The 22637-nt window shown below is 38.0% G+C and overlaps 1 protein-coding gene across 2 annotated transcripts; it reads left to right on the top strand.

Annotated features, from left to right (window-relative positions):
• The first annotated feature begins 4655 nt into the window (after positions 1-4655).
• Positions 4656-21549, top strand: MGST1 (microsomal glutathione S-transferase 1). Of its 2 annotated transcripts, none has more exons than XM_012662785.1 (4): positions 4656-4665; positions 10122-10269; positions 15253-15347; positions 20933-21549. In XM_012662785.1, exons 2-4 carry the CDS (start codon positions 10144-10146, stop codon positions 21177-21179), a joined length of 468 nt encoding a protein of 155 aa, XP_012518239.1. In that variant the 5' UTR covers positions 4656-4665; positions 10122-10143; the 3' UTR covers positions 21180-21549. The 2 variants fall into 2 exon arrangements, with proteins under 2 accessions (XP_012518239.1, XP_012518240.1); XM_012662786.1 differs by lacking the exon at positions 4656-4665 and adding an exon at positions 4873-4893.
• Positions 21550-22637: the final 1088 nt, after the last annotated feature.

Genomic DNA, 22637 nt, shown 5'->3' with positions numbered 1-22637 from the left:
CCAGTTAAAATTGCTTTTATCAAAAACATAGATAATAATGAATGCTGGTGAGGATGTAGAGAAAGGGGAAGCCTTGTACACTGTTGGTGAGAATGTGAATTAGTGCAACCACTATGGAGAACAGTATGGAGGTTTCTAGAAAAAGTAAAACTACAACTGCTATATGACCCAGCAATCCCACTGCTAGGTATACCTAAAAGAAGGGAATTCAGTGTATCAAAAAGATACCTGCACTCCTATGTTTATTGCAGCACTATTCACAATAACCAATATTTGGAATCAACCTAAGTGTCCATCAGTGTATGAACGGATGAAAAAATTGTGGTATATATACTCAATGGAATATTATATAGCCATAAAAGAGAATGGAATCCTGCCATTTGCAATAACATAGATGGAACTGAAGAACTTTACATTAAGTGAAATAAGCCAAGCACAGAAAAAGAAATCTCACATGTTCTCACTTATATGTGGGAGCTAAATATTAGAAACAATTGATCTTCTGGAGACGGAGAGTAGGTGGTGATTACCAGAGGCTGAGAAGTGTAGTGGGGGGTGGGGATAAAATGGGGATGGTTAATGGGTGCAAAAATATAGTTAGATAGTTAGAATAAACAATATTTGATAGCACAACAAAGTGACTGTGGTCAACAATAAGTTAGGGTATACTTTGAATTAACTGAAAGAGTGGAATTGGAATGTTCTTAAGAAAAAGAAATTATAAATGCTTGAGGTGATAGCTCCCTCAACTACCTTGAATTTATCAATACACATTACATACTTGTATCAAAAATCACATTTCCTGTAAATATATTCAACTATTATGTATCCAACACAATTAAAAATTTAAAAAAACAGATGTCTGTTTATTTTTATTGGAAACTATGAGACAGTTTTCCTAGTTGGTGTTCCATTTTATACCCTCACTAACGATGTATGAGAGTTCCTTTTGCTCCATACCTTTTTCAATATTTGATTTTGTCTGTCTTTTTAATTCTTGCTTTTGTAAATTTTGGTAAGAAATATCTCATTGAGGTTTTGACTTGCATATCTCTAAAGACTAATAACATTAAACACCCTTTCATGTGTTCCTTGTCCATTCATATATCTTCATTTGTGAAGTGTGCGTTCAAATACTTTTTCATGTTTCTATTTTTAATTTTATGTTATTGTCACAAGTGTTCTTTTGCATACAAGTTATTTGTCAGATAAATGTACAGTATCGATATTTTCTCCCAGTCTGTGAATTGCCTGTTTATTTTCTTAATGATGTCTTTTGATGAGCAGAAGATTTTAATTTTGATGAAGTACAATTTATCAATTTTTTTGCTTCACAGATAATGCTTTTTGTGTCCTGTTTAAAATAGCATTTTCTACTCCAAGGTCATGAAGATAATCCATGTTTTCTCCTAGAAGCTTTATAGCATTAGCGTTTAGGTCTACGATCCATCTCAAATTAATTTCTGTGCATCGTGTCAGTTAGGGGTCGAAGTTCATTTTTTTCCATATGGCTATTCGGTTGTTCCAGCCCCCTTTGCTAAAAGCTTTCTTTTCTCCATTGAATTGCTTTGGCGCCTTTGTTGAAAATCAATTGCCCAATTAAATGTGATGCTATTTCTGGACTCTATTCTATTCTTTTGACCTATTTGTCTATCCTTATACCCTTATCATACTCTTTTTTTTTTTTTTTTTGAGACAGTGTCTCACTGTGTTGCCCAGGCTAGAGTGCCATGGCGTCATCCTCGCTCACAGCAACCTCAAACTCCTAGGCTCAAGTGATCCTCCTGCCTCAGCCTCCCGAGTAGCTGGGACTACAGGCATGCGCCACCATGCCCGGCTAATTTTTTCTGTATATTTTTAGTTGTCCGATTAATTTCTTTCTATTTTTAGTAGAGACGGGGTCTCGCTCTTGCTCAGGCTGGTTTCGAACTCCTGAGCTCAAACAATCCGCCCGCCTCGGCCTCCCAGAGAGCTAGGATTACATACTCTTTTGACTAGCTTCGAGAATCTTATCATTTTTTTAGTTCTGTCCCTCTCATTGTTGCCTCTTGCTGGTGTTAAGTTCAGAGTTTATTTCAGAAGTTAACACAACTGCCAAGCTGCCACGGATCTCAGAGTGACCATCTGTAAAACAAGAAAAATAAGAACTCCCTTATAGGATTGTAGGAGAGATAAATAATGTACTGTACATTTAAAAAATATAATTCTAAAATAACATTTACGTGTGTAGAATGTTGCTTATTTTTATTTCACTTTTTAGGGCCCTTTATCTTAAGACGTAGTCTCATCTGTGTCTACTGAAATCCCCAAGTAGGGCCTGCTCCCTATGTTTCAGATTGTGTGGGGCACCTATTCCGTGGATTTAGGGAAAAAAGATCCAATATAATTGAGAGGGGTGATGGGCACCTGTTTTCCTTTCATTTACAATAAGCCTCATCAAGTGGCCATGGCAATCCTTTTTGATATTTCTCCTTGTCTGTTTTTAAAAGACAGGAACTGCTGGACTTCTAGTGCTTTGTTCTTCAGATTTTTCTGACTGGATCTCTCCAACAAGCAGCTACTCTTTGCTGAATGACCTTTGCTCTCCCCACCCCAAGTCAATGACCTTTTAAACTGTTTTAATATTTACCAGGGAATTACTTGTCTTGAAGCTTGGATTGGGTTTCTCTGAAAGATTTTATTCTAGGATTAAAATGGTGGTAAAGAGAAGGATTGAAAATCTGAGCTTTTCCTTTTACCCAAACGAAAACAAGCTGAATAATAACCCTTTCTCTTCCTCACTCATCTAACAGCATATAGCAAAGATCAATAGAAAGCATCAATTTTTTCACAACTTTTTCCTGTTACTGTCCTAGTTCGTGCCCCAATTATCATTCTTATTTCTAAATTGAAACTTTTCTTCTACAACTTTAATGGCAACTTTTTACCTTTTTGTGTTTGTGTTTACTAGATCATAAATTCCTTAAGGATAGTTATTTTATCTTAGTTTTAGATTTTAGCATCAAGCCTCTTAATAAATGTTTATTAAATTATATTTATAGCAGTCGAGTGTTGGTGTTGTACCAAAGACAGTGTCATATATATAGCAGATAGGCAATAATTGTTAATGATTTATTAATAGCAAGAACTTAGTATTTATTCATTGATTAGTTAATAGTTTGAACACATTTGCAGTTGAATCAAGTGCTCCTTTCTTTTCAAAAACATGTTAGAACCACTCAAATGGCATACTGTAGATCAAATTATTTAAATAATAGCTCTTTTGTACCTTTTTCTGCAATTGTTATTCATAAGATTTGGGCTGTATCACCTTGTTATAAATGAAAACAGTCTTTTAAATACTTATAATGCCAAACTCCCTTGGAGAGAATGCAGAATAGATTTTTTAGAATCTCAAATTATATATTATTCTAGTTAGTGTTACAGCCAGGTTCTAGTGTACTTTACCCAGATAGGTGAATAAATATGGTTTTCAAAAGATACAGACATAAAAATGAAGCACTAATGTCTTCTGATTCTAGATTTTCCAATGCTCCTACTGTTATGCTTATGTAAAAATCGTTCTTGGGTCTGCCTGGGATTCATTTCTGTCTCCTAGAGCAAACTGGTAATTCTTACTTCTGTTTTTGGTAGAAGACGAACTTGTCCATCAAATCCTAGAAAGTTAGTTCTGGGAGTATCCCTTAAAGCCTAAAGGGGGTAAAATTCAGGTAAAACAAAAAGAGAAGGAAGTAGGCATGGCAACAGGTGGTAAATGTTTGAGATGCATTATTATGAGAGAAGTAATATAAATTGAAAACATAAGTTATTAAAAATTTTTCAGATAAACCCATGGAAGACAGATCCACAAATATTATTGTGGGGATTGTGGGAAATTGGAAGCTTGGAAATATCCCTAATCTAGATATTGATGTTAGCATAACTTTGTCCTCCTAAAACACTCCTCTAAATGTCCCTGTAAAAAACGTACTAAACTGATTGTGTAATGAATCGATCCAGTATAATCTCCTCCAATTCCATTTTGAACCCTCAATGGGTGGGGACAGAGTGACAAAGCAAATTGTCTGGTGTCACGAATTTGGAACACTATACGTGATCATCTTTGTTAAAGGTTACTTTCTGTCAGTGCTAGCCTTTTAAGGAGGCCTCCCCACTGCTGCAGGGAAGGGAAGGTACTTATGTCAATGACTTCTAATCAGTTTTCCCCTAGAAATATAAAAAGTTTTTTTTTAAAGCTTTCAAAATGCAACACTGAGATCTTTTTCATTGTTTCCAGCTAAATAAATGTGGACGGTCTTCCCCTTCCTTCCCCTCTCCCGATCCTGAAATGCTTGAGGACCCAGAGTTCCTATGCAGTCGCTAATGTCCCCTCCCTACTGAAAAGGGGGATGGCATTTCAGGAACCAGAACTTCTGGGGCGCCAAATACAAAGGTTCAAAGAAGGGAACCGGTAGTTACTCCGCGGGAAAAAGTCAGGCGATTTAGAGGAGGGGCTTGGAGAGGTTGGGAAATCGGGTTTAAACTCTGGAGAGCTGATTACCACGAGATTAGCCGGGGAGGGGGCGGCGCCTGCGTGCTGCCCGCGCGGTGACACAGCCCACTGCCTGCAGTGCCCGCGCGCCCGGCGGCTGGACGGGTCCGCAGCCTCCCTCGGCGTCACGGCAGGTGCCCGGGGCGGGGGTGTGGAGGGAGGGCGTGGAGAGGGTGGCTGGGCACGGGAAGGGCTGGTGGCGGGCGTAAGGCTTGAGGGTCTCTGCCAGCCCGAAAGTTCTTGGCTCCATTTAGCTGCTAAACGTCCGCTTTCCGGTCGCTCGCTCCTGCAGGGGCATTGCGTTTCTGTTCCCGTGGGAGGAAGTTTTCCCGTTTCTCAAACTCCTAGAACGAACCTTGAGAGTGAGTCTTTTCGTGTTTAAGGGATGATTTCCTCACTTTTTAGTTTTAAGTCAAAGCAGCCTCCCCTTTGAAAGGGTCCCTTGAACTTTGGGGGAGGGAAAGGCACGTGTAGGAAAAGAGGAAGTCGCGTTGGCTGTTGATTTCACGGACATAATGGCCTTCGTATCTATTGCAAGACAGGGTTTGCTCTTCTTGGTTCACTTCGATAGGCAAGAGAAACATCAGCAAGTTTTAAAAATTATAATAATTAATAATGTTCGATATCAGTGCAAGAGGATGTCGATTGGATTATGATATTGATTTTATAGCCAGATGACTGGAGAGCTAGGGATAAAAACCCCTGGGAGGGTTCTCACGTGTGTCACCCCACGCCCCTCCTCCAGTCTGGAGGAGGAAGCCATGTGGAAGGAGGAAAGGAGAAGGGAACCCTTTTGGGGAATTAAGGCCTCAGATATTATTGCTCTGGCTGCACTGGGGCAGTGGAGAGAGGGTGCATGCGAGTCTTCTGGCCTCCTTGCACCCCTTGAAATGTCGTTATCCGAGCAGCATATTTATTTTCTCATATATCCTCTCCCTGTTTTCTCTCCAAATGAGTGCCATCTGGGTGCTTATCAAGCATTGTAGTGTGTCCCCTAGCTCCCCAGCTAATAGTTTTTAAACCTAGGATTTTCTAGTCTGGGGAGCCCCTAGCCAGGCCAGGCTCACCTTTTTTATACCTTTCAGGTCTGCTGTCCTGGGAGTTAGGGGAGTCCTGGGCTTTGTAGTCCTCTGCTGTTTCCAAAATAAGATGACTATGTGTGCTGACCATCTTTGGTCGTTTAAATATGGCAAATCTGTCCAAATTTGAATATTACTCTCTGTGGCAGGCAAGTAAAATTTTTCCAAGGGCTCGTTTTAGAGTGGCGTTTATTAATCCTGGAGGCTGGAAAAGGAGGTCCCCCCAGTCCCCTGAGAATGGACTTGCCACCACATCCTCCTTTGGCCTGCCCCCTCCCCCAGCCACCAGCATTTTCCTCCTGGCCCCTGGGTTCTGGATCCCCTCTGCATGAGACCACATAGGAGGCTGAGTTTGCAGCTAAAACAGCCTCTTCGGTCAATTCTAGAATTGATTAACGAAAACAGCAACATGGCCCCTGAATTATCTTTATTTAAAAAAAATCTCCTATGTAGTGTTTGTTAGTTTCAGAAGGCACAAAATTGCAGAGTCATGGTACTGGGCATGCGTGCCCACATTTTCCGTGTGTTTCACAATATTGGTGTAGAGAGGCCGCATAATCCTGAGAAGAAGAGAACTTTGCTCTGTTTGGCCAAGAGCCTGTAAAGGGGAGGGGTGAACTGAGAGGTGAAGACACTTCTCTGATAGATTCTGAACGGGGGAAAAACAGGAGAGGAATGGGATTTAACAGGAAAATGCCTCTGGAAGACCAGAGCTGTCTAGAATTCTTAGCCTTGACGGTGGCTAGCCCATGAGTTAAATGGTTGAAAAAACTGAATCCCAGTCTTGGTCTCTCCACCTGTGAATTTGGGTCATATTACACACTCGACCACTGTGGGCCTCGACTTCCTTGTATATTAAAGCTAGAGAAAAGTATTTGCACTGACTACTTTAGGGTTTATCAGATTAAGTGAGATAAAGTATGCAAAAGGTTTTTGAAAATTTTAAAATGGTATCCTCAGTGCCTGGAACAGCACCAAAGTCGGAACTTTCTTATTTACTAAACACTACATAGTGCTTGGTACGTCTCAGTGCTTTTCTGAGCACTTTTCACTTCACTCAGTTAAGATACTCCACCCTGTGTCCTCTTACAAGGCAGTCACTTCGAAATTGGGGACTGAGCCCTAATCTCTGGTGAAATATGTGGACATATACACTACTATGCTGGCCAATAAATGGATGATAAAGTGAACAAACCACTGTGCAAATGTTATTCATCATTGTAAATGTCTTCTGTCATTCATAACCAAGTTTCGTGTTTTTCCCTACTTGCTTTTTCTTAGATTATTTCTCCCTCATTCCTGGACTACTCAGGTCACCTCACATTTTATTTATTTATTTATTATTATTTCTTAATTATTATTACTACTGGACTGCTCTTATTCCTTCTGGCTACCTTTCCTGGTAAAAGCTTTCAGTAAGTTTGACTGTAGTGCCTATCCATGATAGTGGCTTGAGTTTTATGCATCAGGCTCATGGCAATTTATTGATAAATCAGCTTTGGGGGAAAAGAGAAGTCCAAACCAGCATCGCTTTAATCCGTGCTATAAATGACTTCTATTTTTTTTTTTTTTTTTGAGACAGAGTCTCTCTCTGTTGCCCGGCCTAGAGTGCCATGGTGTCAGCCTAGCTCACAGCAACCTCAAACTCCTGGGCTCAAGGGATCCTCTTGCCTCAGCCTCCCGAGTAGCTGGGACTACAGGCATGTGCTACCATGTCAGGCTAATTTTTTTTTCTATTTTAGTTACTCAGCTAATTTATTTCTATTTTTAGTAGAGATGGGATCTTGCTCTTGCTGAGGCTGGTCTTGAACTCCTGACCTCAAGCGATCAAGGCTAGGATTACAGGAGTGAGCCACCACACCTGGCCAACTTCTATTTCTTAATTTTCTTACCTTCACTACTCATCACCTGGTCCTGGGGTACTTTGGCAGTGGAAAATGTTATCCAGGAGACCTGGTTTAATGACCTGTAGGGTGTGTATCAGAGGCTGGGTGTTGGCCCCTCTCCCAAAACCACTGACTTGAGGAGTTAAGCCACATTCTTCACGATTGAGAAACTCTTTGTGTGAGTTGTGCTTTCTTTGTGTTGTTCATTTTTAAAGAAAATGCCTCCCATTCCCGTTTTTCCCCAGCTGCTGACATCTTTGTGTTCTTTTCCCACTAACAGTTTTGGAAGGCTTCCACTTTTTCTCTACTCTTTCAATACTGATTTTCACTGAGGAGGGGAAAAAAAGTTCTCTGGACTTTTGTTTCATCCCCAAATAAATTTCATTCTGGGAACATTAGTACATTAGTAAGGTTGTTGTTAAGTAGCAACTTCCTACTTGATAAACTTTTCTTAATTTTTTAAAATTTAACATTCCTGCTATATTTCTTCAGATCTCTGTGTAGAGGCATAGGACTTAGTGATACTTTATTGAGCAAATTACTTTTTATGTGCTCTGAAGGATAATGCAGTTTATTCATGACTTTCACCTCAATACTAGAACAAGAGCAGATACATTAAATGTTACTGAAAGTATTATCTTGCACTGAGAACTAATCTAACAGACTGTGCTTTCAAGACCACAGACTTGTGGATTAATTTGCTATCATATGTGGGATTTTTTTTTTAAATAACTAGAATATATAGTTTTTATTTGCCTAAATCTGAGGAGTACATTTTTAGTCTAAGAAAACAAAAATAGGGATTTATTAATATTTAGGAAGCTTTGGTTTCTTTATCTGCAAAATAGGAATGATACTTCCTATCTCAGGGAATAACTGGAAAAGGAAAGAAGATGATAGGTGCCAGGGATGCCCAGCTATGCCAGCCACAAAGTGGGCATTCCGTCAATGTCAGGTGAATCAGAATTAAGCAGAATTAAACAGTTGAGAGCTGAATTAATCAAGTCTCTTGAAGGAGACAGTACAATGTGGTTAGTGTATGGGATGTGAAGTCAAAGGCCTGGGTTTATGTCCCAGCTTGGCTAATTCCCATTTTCTTCATCTGTGAAATGGATATAGTTCTGACAAGTAAAATACAGTTACAAAGATTATGTAAAGTATTGCACAAAACACACATGGCATCGTTGGACATGTAGCAAACTCTTATAAAATTAAATATATGTGGTTTATATCATATTCACCAGCAACAGTAGACAACTATATGATCAGTAACAATATATATAGAAATATGTATATATTTATAGATTATTGGTAGATGGACAGAATGATCAGAATCTGATACTTGTCAGGCTAATAAGGTCACCTGCAGGGGTTGAGCTTTAAAGGCAGGAACAGGTGTCATCTAGAAGAGGTAGTACTGCATGCTAAGCAGGTTAGATAGTGTCTAAGCCTGGGTATGGGAAAAGATGTGCGTTTCTGTGGAAGAGATAGAGGAAGTAGATGCAGGGCTGATGAAAGGACAAGAGGAGGTTACAAAGAACAACTGTCAAACACGGCTGAGAGTTTAAATTTTAAGACTTTCTGTGAAGTTCTACATGCTTTGACTTCAGTATCACCAGTGTGCCTTAGCTTTCCTCCTGACCACATTCCTGATTATACTTCCAACTCCAGAAGCAGGCAGTGACATTCCTTTATTCGACAGCTTTCAAATGGGTGTAACTATGGAATGCGAAATGACCTGAAGAGTCATAAAGCTAATTCTTCTCTCATTCCTTCTGTGAAAGTGCCATAAATGCTAATTCCTTACCTTGTATTTGCAAGCCTGTTACTATGATGTTTCCATTATACTGCTTCTGTCCTTCACCTGTCTTGGTATTAGTGATGACCGTGATCATGATGATAGTGATGACCATGATTAAGATATCATAAACTTTAAGGTTTTTCATGGGCCAGGTGCTATGCTAAGTATAGTTCACATGTTATCTCAATGAAATTCAGCAACAGCCCATTAAGTTAGAAGCTATTACTATTCCTATCTTATAAATGAAGAAATTTAGTCTCAGAGAGGCTGAATGCTTCAAGCAAGTTTAGTAGCTAAATGGTGGAATGGAATTCAGATCCTGGAGCCTGTGATATTGAATACTACTGAAATGATGAAAAACCTGTTAAGTTGGGTTTCTAAAGCAGGGCATAGATTAGAACCTAGGCCTTTCTAGTAAAACAGCAGTGGCACTACTATGTACAGAGTTTAATGTTTCTAAAGAGATCAGTTTAAGACCTCTGGTCTTGTGCATTCAACCTATAGTTCATCTTGGTGCGAACATATGATTTTAGTGTATGTTTAGGGCATTTGGCTATTTATTTTTGCTTGTAATACCACCTACATTTTCATTCAGTACTTGTTTGATGTCGACAAGCTTAATGATGTCGAACTAGAGAAAACAAAATATTGTTTACTTTAAAATTTTTAAAACGAAATATTCATTTCTTTTGCATATAACCCAAGATGCTTTTAAGAACAGTATATTAACAGTTAATGCTGCAATATAAGCAAATCAAATGATCATCAAGTTATTTTGGGTATTTGTGCGTGCTTTTTCTCATCTCGTCTAAAATCTTTTTAAGATTTCAGACCAAAATTGAAAAAATGGCTGACCTTACCCAGCTAATGGAAAATGACGTATTCATGGCCTTTGCCACCTATGCAGCAATTATTCTTTTGAAAATGATGTTTATGAGTACAGCAACTGCATTCTACAGAATAACAAGAAAGGTAAGAAATTTGGAAGTAAAATTTTCTTACTTTTAAGAGTTGGAATTCTGGAAAGCGGTTTTCTTAGTTTTTTTTTTTTTGAATAGCCCAATATCACACTGTTTAATGCTGTAAGTGAAGTATACAATCATTTGATGCAGATGGATCTAATATATTTATGGCACAGTTGTTTCTCTCAGAAAATAGTAAATGATTTTTTCATTGTGACTCTTACATTTTGTCATTCTTTTTAGCAGATGAGATTTCTGGAGTATCAGAGTTTTCAAGGAGACTTTCTGTGATTTCGGAGTTAATTTTGCCAATTACAGTTTAGAAAATAGTCATTTCCCAGACAGTTAACTGGTGTTTTCAGTTTTATTACAGGTTATAAGTATTCTTTGGTTGGGGGAGAGTAGGGGGAAAAAAGAAGAAAGAAAGAAAAAAAGAAAAACAAATGGCAGAGAATTAAAATTCTTATTCCCACAGTAGAGCCTCTTATAATTAGAATGAATTTTGTATACTTCTGACTTCTTAAGTCCATGCCCTTTCTACCCAGCATTATAAGAAGGACTTTTTACAAAAAAGCAGGTGTGTGAAAGGTGGTAGAAAGATTTTGAACCACATATTAGTATTCTGCCAGAGTTTATGGCTCAGGAAAGGGGATGAGTGAGGCTGCCTTCACAAAGTTAAAAGATTTTCATTGGTATAGTCCCTGTGTCTGTTAGCAACTTCCTTCTGGAAGCCACCTGTTTTCTCTTAGCCTTGTCTTGAGTTTTTGTTTTTCCAGAGCCTTGATTTTATCTAGAGATCACAGTTCTCCCTGAGCTGTTTCCTTGTTACTGTCTTGAGGTATAATGGATGGATATTTGCATGTTAATAGTTGGCACCTACCCACAGTTAAGTCTCTGATGGGGCATAGTGCTGGAGCTGCAGGTCATAACCTGACTGCTACTAGATCCACACTGCCCTCTAGTGAGGAATGACACCAAGGAAATGTACCCTCCCTTAATAAGAAAAGAGGAAGGGAATTCAGGTTTGTTGTGCCAGGAGTCACAACACTAGTTATTATATGTGCCTGATCACTGAATCGTTTTTCATAATTAGTAGCATGGTCAGGTGAATTGAGGGTTGGTTTCCCCATTTTATAGAAGAGGAAGTGAAAGACAGCGTAGGTAGCTGTGAAGTCAGTTTGGCATGCTATTTCAAATAGAGTGGCTTAAACGTTTCTCTCGCACAGATCTGGAGCTTGGCAAGTCCAAGATAAAGATGCCAGCAGATCTGGTGTCTGCTGAAGGGTTGATTCAGGGGTGGGGAATCTTTTCATGTTGGAAAGCCACGTTAATTTAGCTGTAATCAAATAAGGCCGCATTCAAGAAACTTCAATTAGATATACTTAAAAACGTATAATATTTTGTAAAAATCTAACTACTATGTACTTAATCATTTCAAAAAATGAAAATTCTTAATTTTAAAGTTAACTACGCTTTTAATGACTTTGTTGTGTCTGCTTTTTGTTGGAAAGCATTTGAATGTTTGGTCGCAGCATGGAGGTCCGCAGTTTCAGTTGATCCTCTAGATGGGTATCAGACATTTGTGATCTTAAGGGTATCTTGATTTGGGTTAGGTAGGAGAATGTAGATTCCCAGCAATAAATGTTTGAAAAGCAAGAAACCATTTTTCAGGCATGTTGCCGAAGGCACTTTTTCATATTTCGGTTGGATCTTTCTTAGCATCAAACAATAACTTTAAATGTCATCTGCTGAGAGCTCAATCAATTCCATCTGTAGTTCTTTAGGTGCCTTGATGGTATCAACTAGGTGAAGCTGAAATGCTAATTTGAGTGTGGTGTCATGATCCTCAAAGTCAGTGAAACTTTCATTGTATTCTCCAATTAATAGGTCTATAACAGCTGCTTATTCTTCAAATGATTCGCATATATCATCCTGCTCTTCAATGACCTTTTCTAACTGGGGAAAATGTTTCCTTTTGGAGAAGTGTTTTGAAGAAAGATAGTTTTTTCTAAATGCTTGGATTTTTGGCCACATACCATATGTAGACTTAGTTTTACCTTGCAAAGAGATATTCAAGTCATTTTGATTTGACATGATATCACACAGAAATGCGGCATTCCTATAGAAATCTTCTTTCAATAATTCACATTGCTGATTCTGTCTTTCATAATATTTATTTTGACTGACACCTGTCCCTGTGATAGCCAATGCACTTTAGGATGATAAGGCAAATCCACACTGAATACCTCATCGTTAACTTTAGCATGTTACAAAACTGGTGATGCTGTGTTGCATTTGTACCAATATGTTAACAATACTTATAACTCGTTGCAAAAGGTCACTTAAAATGGTAGCTTTACCACAGAGATTTTGCTGATGCAAGATACAATGAAAAAAAATGAGAGCATCTGGATCTGTTAATACTTTTTTATCTGTGCAATAAACCCTTCATGTTTTCCTGTCATGGAAGGTGCACCATCTGTACAAATACTCACTAAATTGACCAAATTCAGTCCAACTTCATGATGTTTATCTTGAAAGTTGTCAAAGATACCTATTCCCCATATTCTGTTCTCAAGAGCGTCCAAAGCGAGTAACTCTTCATAGCAAAGAAAATCTGTTATAACCTAAATGAAATAGAAAACCTGTGCCTAGTCAGCAGTATCAGTTGATTCATCCAAAGTGATTGAATAATATATATTTTCCTTTTGAAATATTACATGAAGTTGTTCTGTTAAGTTGCAGGTGAATTCATGCTACCAATCAGTTATGGTTCTCCTCGAAAGAGGCAGTACTTCGAAATGTCGTCTGGGTCTAAGCGTCCTACAACTTCAACAATGCATTCTTTCAAAATTTCTACATCGATGAATGGCATCCCCTTTTTCCTGAATGTATGAGCTACTTTACAAGTTGCTTTAGTGGCATTTTTTCCCGGTCCTACTGTTGCTTGAAAGAATCGTCTTTGCTTTTGCTTCTTATCTTTTAATTTCTACAATACAACCTGTCATGCCTCTCCCTCTAAATTTAAAATATTTGTGGTCCTTGTGAGTGTTATAATGCTGATGAGCATTAAATTTCTTTAATGTTGATATTGCAGCATCACAAACCAAGCAAATCATCTTTAGCAGAAACAAGATAATATTGTAATTCCCAATCCTCATTAAAAAATCTGTTTTCTTCCTTCAGCATTCTCTTGGTCTTTTTGACATGATGGGCTGTTAAGCAGACAGAATTAAAAAATACTGCCGAGCTATGCAACTATTCACAAATTCCACTTCAAACAGAAACACAGTGCACCCTTGTCAAAAGCTGATAACAGACTGGCGTACTCCACCCCCATAAACTCTCACCAACCAGCCTCATGCGATAGTGGCGTCAGTCAGGTGGGGGAAGTTAGAACTAAATCATGAGCGTGACAGCTGTCAATTTAGCCCTTATGGCTTACTAATGTTCTAACTGTGCCAGTCAGTCTGGGAGGATTATTTTATTGAAACTTATTTTATTCTTTGGTATTTTAAATACATTCATTTAAAAAGTAAAATAAAAATATTAAAGGTGAAAAACTTGCATTAATAAAAATAAATTTTGGATCCAATCAAAAGGCCACACTTAAGGACCTAGAAGACCATAGGCAGCCTTAAGGCTATAGGTCCCCCACCCCTGGCCTGATTCCTGTTTTGTAGGTGGCTATCCTCTTATCGTGTCCTCACATGGGTAAAGCAGAGAGAGAGAAAGGGAGAGAGAGAGAGGGAGAGAAGCAAGTTCTCTCCCGTCTCTTCTTGTAAGGGCACAGATCCCATTCATGAGGGCTGTGCTCGTGGCCTAATCACCTCCCAAAGGCCCTACCTCCAAATACCATCACACCGGGGATTGGGCTTCAACGTATGAAATTTGGGGGGACACAAACCTCCAGTTCATGGCAATAGCTTACCCAAGGTTACATACAAGTATAGGGTGAGACTGAGATTCAAATCGAGATTGTTTTAAATCCAAATCTCATGCACTTTCCATTGTAATACATTTATTTCTTTATTCAGAATGTATTTATTGTACATCTAGTATGTGCCAGGCACTTCTTTAGGGGACACTAAAATGAGCAAGACAGACAAGCCTGACCTCAAAAGCTGATACTGTATCACATTTCTGCCTGTCAGTTTTCCTCAACATCTTCATCTGGAATAAATGCTCATATCATATTAAGAAAAAATGTAATATTTATGAGATTTTTTTAAGCTTAAATTAAGCCCCATTTTGCAGTTTGTGTTTTTCTTTATAGTAAATTATTAAACAGTGGGACATGTGTACATGTTTTGTAAATGCATATTTCAAGTTTCAAGGGATGGGGAAATCATTTCAAACAGCATAATAATTGCAGGAAGGAATATATGAATATGTAGTATTATTCTTAAGCATGCAGTTCAGCTTCTTAAATTTCACTGCACAGTATTTTTCAACTCAAAGTTTTATCTAGTTTAGGAAAAAGAAAAGAGGTACACATATCCTAACATAGTGCAAAATACCTTTCCCACTCCTCTTTCTTTTATGCTTCTTGCCTGTTCTCTAACATTTTTGGCAAGTAAACTTACTACTTTCAGAAGAGCCAATCACCTGGAAATGTTAATACACTCGAGGGAAGGTGTGTCAACATCACTATGAAAGAGATACCAGTGAACCATAATAATAGTCAATGATGACTTGGAATTATGCCTCTTTTCCAGTTTTGCTTCCTTCATACTGTTTTATATGCTGGTTTTTATTTAAGTTCTTTTCTATGCTTTTTTTAAAAAATTTTGCATTGTTAATAAAAATTTAGGTTTAAACTATAGATGCTCCTTCCTCCCCCGTGTTTGACTTACTGCTCCAAATTTTCTTTCAGTAAGTGCCAACCTGGATACCTGTATTTCTTCTAGTAACATGCCAATAACTTACTAGGTGGGATACACCTATGTTATTTGGTATTTGGAATAAGTTTTTTGCTTGGTATTTGGAATAGGTTTTTGCCAACCCAGAAGACTGTGCAGGCTTTGGCAAAGGAGAAAATGCCAAGAAGTATCTTCGCACAGATGACAGAGTGGAACGTGTAAGAAGGTAAACCACCGTGTCTAGAAATTACATACCAGACCAAAGAATTTTAGCCAAGGAGTTTGATGAAGATGCTGGGATCTTGGAGAAGAAGGATAAAAAGCCAGTCATTTTACCTACTATATATGATAATTGCAGAAATTTAGGGATCTAAAAGTCTTCAAGTATCACTGTAATTGCACATTTTGCCAGTTTTGCAATACTGTACTTTTATATGCAGTTTGTTGGGGGTTAATGACTTTGCTCTGTAGAGGGATATATCAAAAGTAATGGCAGGTAGGAGGTAAAATGGGGACAGTGGATTCTTGCAGTTCTGTCATCTTTCTCCAGAGGTGAGACTAACTCACGTAAAAAGTTGAACAACTAGGTGTTTTTGCATAAGATTCAAAATAAGAATGTTGATAATTTTTGCAGAAATAGGGAAATCAATCTCCCTATCTCTTTCTCTCTCTCTTTTGTAGATAGTATGTTTAATGTACTGGGAATTCAATGAACAATGAAAAGCAATAAGCCAAGATACCATCTACATAATTCCTAACAATATGATTAATATACTTACTTGAAAAGCAGGTTGAATTCTAGTTTTGCAGGTATATTTCTTAATCTTTATCATAAAGTTATGTAAATCATGAAATATTTTATATTGAGATTCAGTGCAAATCCCTTAGTCTCCTTTTTCTAACGTGAAATACCAAAGTTATATACTATCTTCTCATTTAGAGTTTTCTGATGCTCATCCAAACTGTGGTGCAGTTCTAGGCACATTTGAAGAAACACATAAAATTATATACAATTAAAGAATTAGTGAAGAGTCTTTTTAAGCCACCGTTAAATGTGCATGTATTTGGATTTTTGATGAATAGGTTAGATAGGAAATATAATGAATGTATGTGAGTATACTTCCTCAATTTCATGAGTGTGAATAGATAGTGAAATGAATACTGAAAGAAAAGAGTTTTACTTTTGTAATTGAGGTATCGGCTGGAGTCTCTAGTGTCTTTAGGATCTAGATTATATTTGCATTATCCCTTTTTCAATGCCCTGTGAAAGGCTGAAGTCTCTCCTGTGATTTCTGCAGATTCCCTTAGGGCATATGGTCTCAAGATTAACTCTGGATCTGGGCGTCTGGATCTGTGCATGTTTCCATGTTCTGCAATTTGTTACTCTGATGTAAACCCAGCCCTTTTCTCAATTTCCCCCACAAATCAACTGAAAAGTGTGAAAAAAGTAGACTTGACTCAGTGGAAGCGCAGAGGAGTTTACGCAAACATTTCAAGTCGTATGTTAGACCGCTGTGTCTGACAGTGTCCGTTGGCATCCTGTCTCTGGGGAATGTGCCCTGTCCCTTCTCCACTCACCTGGTGCCCAGCATGGCACCATTTTCCAGGCTTCCCCCCTCTCCCCATATACTCTTTGGCTCTTTCAATACTAAAATTAAATTTACCTTCTTGCTCATGCAAAACAGTTCTACTCCCAAGGTATTCATCAGCAAGAATGTTTTTCTTCTAAGAGAAAGTCTATACTAGATACTTAGAACACAATTTCATTTTCTGTTTCACTTAGTAATATGCTTGTTAATTCAGCAGTCCTACCGAGTAAATCAGCCAGTCTGGAAAATGGGTTGTGCCAAGAGTATGGATCTAAAATAGTGTCAGGACAAGGAATCAACGTGAAAATTTCAAACAATATCAGAGGAAACATTGTAAGTGTAATGATGAAAAAGAATAAAAATCAGAAAAGGTGAGTGAAGCTTGGAATTCTCAGAACCACTGAAGAGACATCAGGCAGTTTAAAGCTTTGTCTTGTCATTTGAGTACCTCCCTTTCAGAACAGGCAGCGTGAGCATGATGCTAATCATGGCCCTATACTCATGAAATTGCCTAGGAATGACTGGAAAGTGATAGCAATTAGACTCTCAGTAGCATTAGTAGGATTGAAATGAAGATCCAAGTAAGTCTCACGTGTGAAAGCTTAACAAAAGATATTTATTTGAAGATTTTGGATCCCCCCCCATTCTTTCCCACCTCCTACTCTTACCCCCTGCCCTTGGGATTGCACTTTTAGAGGAGAAAGCTATTGTCTAAGTTGATCGTCTAGTCAGGTTGCAAATACATTTTAGTAAGAACAATTGATCCTAGTTCCTAAAGGGTTCAGTGTCCTTGAGGAGTGCAGCGATTGTGTGCACAGCGCCCCCTGGTGATCAGACACTGGCTTTTCATTGTGGCAAGAGAAGCATCTCGAAGAAAGACAAGGTGTCCAGTTTCCAGTTGTAGTAATAATTTTTGAGACCTTATCTGCCCCATAGAAGAAGTTCCTATTATTAAAAAAGTGTTATTACACACTTTTGGAGATACTTTTCAGAGAAAGGGTTTCCAGAATCTCCCCTTCCCATTTTTAGCCTAAACTTTTTTTCTCTCTTATTACTTCAACATGTAAAGCATATTCCAATGAGAGGGACAGACTGGGGCTACAAATGAAGGGAAAAGTATGCTTTACAGTGTGCAATAATGAGAAAATGAATACATACACATATAGCATGGTTAATCTAAGACTTAAAGTAATATGTGTTGAAATATCAAGATGTGGCTTAAAGTAAGTTATTTGAGTTCTGGGCAGATAGAAATCAGTGATGGTGAGAAAGCACTTTACATATTTCTTTATTTAATCCTATCTTACCTTGTTCCAAGAAGCGTTCGAGACCCATATACATTCAATACAACAAGACAAAAAGAAATTGAAAAGTAAACAGGGCAGCTGGTGAAGTAGAGGGACTCATTCAAAAGACGAAATGTAAGGCTAGGGATTGGTATTTAGGGAAAGGAGAGACATTTAGAATATACTACTTCCTAATGTAGAGAATACCCCTTCACTGAGAGTGTTTGCTGGAATCTAAGTGACACTTGCCGGGGATTCTTGCAAGAAACGAGCATTGGCTAGGGGTTGAACTAGGTGACATCCTTGTGGCCCCAGTGCATAAACAAAGCATTAATGGAGAGATTATGACGTATGTATCAACCGTCACTTCCATTGGGATGCTACCAACGAGCTGTAAGACTGGATTCCTGGGTTTATAACACTCCCCCTAAAAATAAGACCGACATGCATGTAGTAATTAGAGAATCATATGAAGCAGTGGTCCATTCCATGTTAAAGTGGTGGGGTACAAAGTATAAGGTCTTAGGATATTTAGGAGTATTTAGTGAAGGACGACCTTGAAGAATATTAGGATTTGGAAAGAGGAAGAAGAAAGGAGAAATCCTGTCAATTTGGGAGAATTCCTTTGTGGGGATTTGGACACACTGCTGTATGCTGAGAGGGAAGAGCTTTGGCTGAGATGAGGGAGTCAGGAGAAATCCGGTGTGGAGCTCCTTTTGTAGTTGGCCACCCCCTGACAATTCCCAAATGTGTGTAGCGACTCTGTTCCAGGTCAGGTGGATGCTGAGGTCCAAGTGATTCTGATCTGAAGGATGAGGTGTGGCTGTGACATCATTAGCACAGAGCTGGTGGGAAGGTCTGTCACAGAGCACATGGGTGCCAAGGGGCACCGGTCCAAAAGAGAGAGAAATGGGAACATGGAATCCTGGGGCAGGGGGGATAGACCCAGGTAGAAAGTGGTCACTCAAGAAGACCGATACCCACTTGGTAATAGGTTTTGACTGTCTATAAATGGCACTAAAGTGAAGGAAGCTGCCACTCTCGGAAGGGGTCTGCTGTTTGCGCAGAGAGAAGGGTTAGAGTGGAAGGGCGTGATACTGAGCTACAGCAGGTTCTCACTGGGAGAGCTGGGGAAGGGTATGCCTGGAACAGGGTCTAAAAAGAACAGCATAAACAATGGCATACATTAGCACAGAGCATGAGGGCCCACACTAGGACAATGAGGAGTGTTACATCTGTGAGAACCTTTGGAGGGCTGAAGAAAGAGAAAGAGGATTGAAAAGGAGAAATAAGATAGAGAGTAAGGCCAGAAAAAAATGGGGGAGCCAGAAAAGTCAAAGGAGCCCCTGCCCCACCCTTCCTTCCCTCTGCCCCATGTCCTCCCATTGTCCTTGACGACTTGTCTGCTATAACATTGCATTCTATTTGTCAATTGCTTAGAAATAGATACTGTTTTCCAGAGGGTCTCTCCCTATGGTAGTTTCATCCTCCACTTTAAAATTTCTGTCCTTTTAGCCTGTTGGGAAGGAGAACACTAATATACTCAAGGCTGGAGGTGACGATATCCCTGTGGTCCTGCAGGAGAATTCAGAGGACCAAAATAAATGCACTTGGTGTAATTGACGAAGTGGGCCCTTCTTTAGTAGAAAATGGTATTCCTGTCCTTTCTTGCCCATCTTATTCTCAGTAGCCCTGGGGTTGTTTCGTGAAAGAGAGGGCACAGGGACACTCACATCTTTCTCTCTTTGCTTTTATTGAGGGGCAGGTACTTCTTTGCCTAAGCCTTTCGAACCGTTACTTATCTGCGTTGCTGTTGCCCTCTTCATCTCTTTGTGTAGTGATCAGCTTTGTCAGGCAAAGTTAAAGATGATGTAGGAAAACAGGAGAAAGGAAAAGAGAGAGGATAATGGTGATCACTGAGCAGACAATAGGAAATAATTATATTTTATGCTAAAAAAGAAGACGGTAACATAAAACAGAAATATTTTTCACTTTGAAATATGTATCCATAGCTGACAAACTCTATCCAAATCCCCATTTCTAGCCTAGATTCTAAAACAATTTGTAATTCTGTAGACTTTAAAGGGGACAGCAGATTTTAAAATTAAGCATTTTTAAAAATGTCAAGTCAATAATAGATGTGCCTTGTATTAACAATCCTAGCCAGAGAAACCCAAGGTGTCATAGATTGGAGCAAAACTATGGCTAAGCCATGCTTTTTGTTTTCTACTAGCTGTGGTATAAAGATAAAATTTAGAAAATCTCTCTCTGTTTCAGCCATCATTTTTGTGTATACTTTGTACTTTTGCCCCATCATTATTAACTACTTCCTTTGGCATTTTGAAGATAGGTTGGCCAAAATCTTACCCATATTTGAAAGGCTAGTTATATGTTCTTTTATTTGGATGTAAGGGCATAAGATTCTTGATATTAATTGGTAAATTAATTCTTGACAACTTAGCGGTTTGAGTTGGCAAAGACTCGCGAATAACCATTTTGTAGTGTAGCAGAAGTGAATGAGGCACCCTAAGAAAGGTCATCACCGAAATGGTTTTCTTCCTTTGGGAAAAAGAGTTTTTATAGGAAGAATCTTGAATTACTAATTGTTATGAACCTCAGAAGAGAAGATATTTCATATTTACAAAAATGGAGTGCGTTTTATTAGACAGATGCAGTTTTGATATCTAGAAACTACAAAATACCTTCTCTGTTATGTTTAAACATGCATTAAAAATAAAAAGAAACAAAAATAATGAGACATTCTAAATAAAAGTCAAGTGGGTAAGGAAGCCAGGCAATCTGAGGAAAAAAATGAATCTTCCTTTGCAATTTAAAGATCCATTAGCACTTATATTCAGTTTTAGAAGAGAGGGAAATGGGAATATATTTCTGCTGATTTTGAAATTAGTGTCTTTAATAGTCATCTTTTTCCACAGGGCCCACCTGAATGACCTTGAAAATATTGTTCCATTTCTTGGTATTGGTCTTCTGTATTCCTTGAGTGGTCCAGATCTTTCTACAGCCATCCTGCACTTCAGACTCTTTGTTGGAGCACGGATCTACCACACAATTGCATATTTGACACCCCTTCCCCAGCCAAATAGAGGTTTGGGTTTTTTTGTTGGCTTTGGAGTTACTTTGTCAATGGCTTATAGTTTGCTGAAGAATAAATTGTACCTATAAAGAGAATCATCCAACTCATCATCCAACTGGTGTTTTAAGAATTCTGTCCTTCCAATTTTATATAATGAATACTTTCCTAGGTTTTAAGTAGGAGGGGAGCCGAGAATTTAAGAATCGGGGAAAACTGATTTTGAATATTAGCATCACCAATATCCTGTATTCTTGTTTCGTATTTGTACTAGAAATTTAACATCATAATTCTTACATATTCTGTCTTCTCAAAGTACTTTGTTGGAAATTTTGATTGTGTTATAATTTGCAACATTCATTCAGCATTTCATGTTTTGAGTCTATAAAAGGACTGTGGGTATGGGAAACCTATATTTCAATACTGCTGAAATGGGCATATGTAATAAAGAATTTAAAGAATAATTTTGTTCGGTTTTATTTTTCCCAATTTTTTATTTTCAAAAGTACCAAACTCATGGAAAAGTTGAAAAATAGTACAGTCACTCTCTGTATACCCTTCACCTAGACCTATCATTCGTCAACACTTTGCACGTTTGCTTTAGTTCTCGACTCAATTTTTTTGAATATTTTGAAAGTCAGTTGCAGATATCATGATACATCACCCCTAATACTTTGACATTTTTCTCCTGTGAACAAGATAATCTCTGAATAACCACAATACCATTATCTCACCCAAGAAATTTAATATTAATATAATATTATTTTATATATAGTCCTTATTCAAATTTCCCCAATTTTTCTGATAATGGCCTTTATAACTGGTGTATTTTTGATCCAGGAATCAAACAAAGACCATACATTGCCTTCTGTTATCATCTTATTTAGTTTTCATTAAAATGGAAGAATTTCTTCACTTTTTTTTTTAATGACCTTGACTTTTTTCGAAGAGTACAGGCCAGTGGTTTAACAGAATGACCCTTAATCTGGATTTGTTTTATCTATTATTTGCTCATTCTCAGATTCAGGTTAAACATTTCTGGTGGTGTGTGTTTCATATTACAATACACCAATAAGCATATGATGTCAGTTTGCCCTATTATTGATGATGTTAAATTCGATCAATTTAGTAAGGCGGTATCAATCAGATTTGTCCATTGTAAAGGTATCTATTTATCTTTGTAATCATATGTAAAGTAATAAATTGAGATTATATGCATATCCTGTTCCCCTAAAAACTTTCACCCAATGGGTTTAGCACCCAGAAATGCTGTTTGGTTTTTACTTAAAAATATACATATATAAACATAGATGTTTGTAAAATATGTAATATAAATATATAAACCTACAAATAAATACACACAAATTTAGACTTTTTTGTCTTAAATGAAATTATATGCACATAAACTTTTATAACAAGGGTGAACTTTTAAGATATCAATATTTGTCATATATGCCATCCAATTTATATTAGCTATTAGTTTTCCTATCTTTTGATTAGTCTTAATTACTTGTTTATTAAATGATACTTTTAGTGGCATTTGTGAATCA

Source organism: Propithecus coquereli, unplaced genomic scaffold (genome assembly GCF_000956105.1).
Source record: "Propithecus coquereli isolate 6110/MARCELLA unplaced genomic scaffold, Pcoq_1.0 Scaffold78, whole genome shotgun sequence".
Lineage (NCBI taxonomy): Eukaryota > Metazoa > Chordata > Mammalia > Primates > Indriidae > Propithecus > Propithecus coquereli.
The sequence above is the reverse complement of the archived record's forward strand: the minus strand, read 5'-3'. Positions and strand labels throughout refer to the sequence as shown.